Source organism: Cupressus sempervirens, chromosome 9 (genome assembly GCF_028749045.1).
Source record: "Cupressus sempervirens isolate cs-2001-9-10 chromosome 9, ASM2874904v1, whole genome shotgun sequence".
NCBI lineage: Eukaryota > Viridiplantae > Streptophyta > Pinopsida > Cupressales > Cupressaceae > Cupressus > Cupressus sempervirens.
In genome coordinates this window covers 716,416,238-716,418,325 of record NC_143126.1, presented here as the reverse complement: position 1 = coordinate 716,418,325, position 2,088 = coordinate 716,416,238, and the positions used below count along the sequence as shown (strand labels likewise).

The 2,088-nt window shown below is 38.3% G+C and overlaps 1 protein-coding gene across 1 annotated transcript; it reads right to left on the bottom strand.

The window, feature by feature from the left end:
- Positions 1 to 1,097: 1,097 nt before the first annotated feature.
- On the bottom strand, positions 1,098 to 1,679 carry LOC149540725 (histone H4). The gene has a single exon (XM_089801817.1). The coding sequence runs from the start codon at positions 1,611 to 1,613 to the stop codon at positions 1,302 to 1,304; it is 312 nt and encodes a 103-aa protein (XP_089657943.1). The 5' UTR covers positions 1,614 to 1,679; the 3' UTR covers positions 1,098 to 1,301.
- Between the last annotated feature and the right edge of the window lie 409 nt (positions 1,680 to 2,088).

Genomic DNA, 2,088 nt, shown 5'->3' with positions numbered 1-2,088 from the left:
TATCCAGGTTTGAATACCAAATCTCTCAATGCATCTCTAGCTAGATTTAGTTTATGACGCTATTGGGACTACCATTGGTGATTTTTTGTGGACTCAAACACTTTGGATATCTTTTATTTGACATATGCTCAATTTCTTGTAGAAATGGATATTTCTAAGGGCCTTCCTAAAAAGGCTTGTTTGAATTCTCCAAAGGGCTCTTGAACTCTAATATTGGATTATGAAGGTATCTCTTTTCGTTGTAAAAAATGTCATAAAATTGGTCACATTGTTGCTCGTTGTATTGCTATGAAAACTAAATCTAGGCAACCATCTTCCTAGTGGTCAAGGCCCTCTTCTAAACACTACACAATAGTTCAGCCCACTATTGCACTTTTAGATTCAACAATTGTATTTGCAAATATTCCCTCTATTGATGATCTTTTGGTGCCAATGTTTGAAAAGATTCCTATTCCTTCTCTTACCTATATGTCCCTCCTAGTCCTATTGGGGGCTAGGACCCTATTTCCTCTCTTAGCACTGCCCCTATCCTTCCTCCTAATTCTATGAGGGCCAATTGACAATAAGCTCTTCAAGGAAAATTGTTGGTGTTTCAAATTCCCTTAGGCTTCATTGTTTAATTTCATTTGGAGATTGAATTGCTAAAGCAACTAAGGTGAAAGACAATTGGACTATGATTGAAAAAAAAAACACAAAACCCCCTACTCCTTTAGAAATGAACCTTCAATCATATAAAGATGGCTCTAAATCAAAGAACAAATTGTGATATATCTAACTTTACCCTCTTGCTGGATCTTTACTTTTGGTTGGTGATAAGCTTTTTGTCACCTTGGTTGCCCTATATTCAAAAGTGACCAGTTCTACTTTTGTTTATTGTATCTTTTATTTTTGAACTTATTGAAAATCTTTAATCTTGTACAAGATTTCAAACACCTTTCAAAATCTGTTTATCTTAATAAAAACTATGTGCTGAGGTGGACACACCAAAACAAATATCTAATTAATACCACAATTTCCAATCCAATGTGTACAAAGTTCAACAGCCTTATCAACATTCACCAGCAAAACTTCTCAATCTACTACTTGAAAGCAAGAACTTCAAATCACGATTTTTAAATTTACAATCGCAAATTTCAAATAATACATACATGACGCCTAATTAAATCGGGAATACGCAATAGAATTTCTTCCCAAGTAGATTAAACTCGCAATTAACCCGACCTTCAGAAGGGAACAAACGATTCCATATCAGAGGTGGTGTTTAAAAAAACCAAAAACAACAAACAATCAAAACCCTAGATTTAACCGCCGAAGCCGTAGAGAGTCCTGCCCTGCCTCTTGAGAGCATAGACCACATCCATGGCGGTCACCGTCTTGCGGCGTGCGTGTTCAGTATAAGTGACAGCATCTCTGATGACATTCTCCAAGAAGATCTTCAAAACACCCCTGGTTTCTTCATAGATCAAGCCGCTGATACGCTTAACGCCTCCTCTTCTGGCAAGACGCCTGATTGCAGGCTTAGTGATGCCCTGGATGTTATCGCGAAGAACCTTCCTGTGCCTCTTGGCGCCTCCCTTCCCCAAACCCTTGCCTCCCTTTCCTCTCCCAGACATCTTCGCTGCTTCAATGCTAAAATTATTCAATCTGCCTTGCCGATTTGAGTACAATGTTTGGCGTCCTTTCGTTACTTATAGTTAACTTTTCTTGCAAAAATATGGTCGTCTTTGACCGTCGGATTGGCTTTGCGTATTGCGATCCGTGGCAAAGTGGGAAAATATTCTTCAGCCGTTGGATTTGGGTGCGCGGACATGTGATTGGTTGTGAAGCGAATACAAGGATCGACAATTGTCTTTAGCTCCAACTCCTAAACTATACCGCGTGCAATAGGAGACCTGTAGGACGACATGAACGTTCTAAATTGCTATTTTGTTTTTTAAATTAGCAATTGCACCAATGGTTATGGGACGCAGCTATAATGTTATGTGGATAGGATGATATATTTGTTTTAATATACAAGCACTTGTACCTATGAGGGGTTCAAGGGATAAGCGATAACATAATTTTCAAAAATTAGGATTGTATGAAATT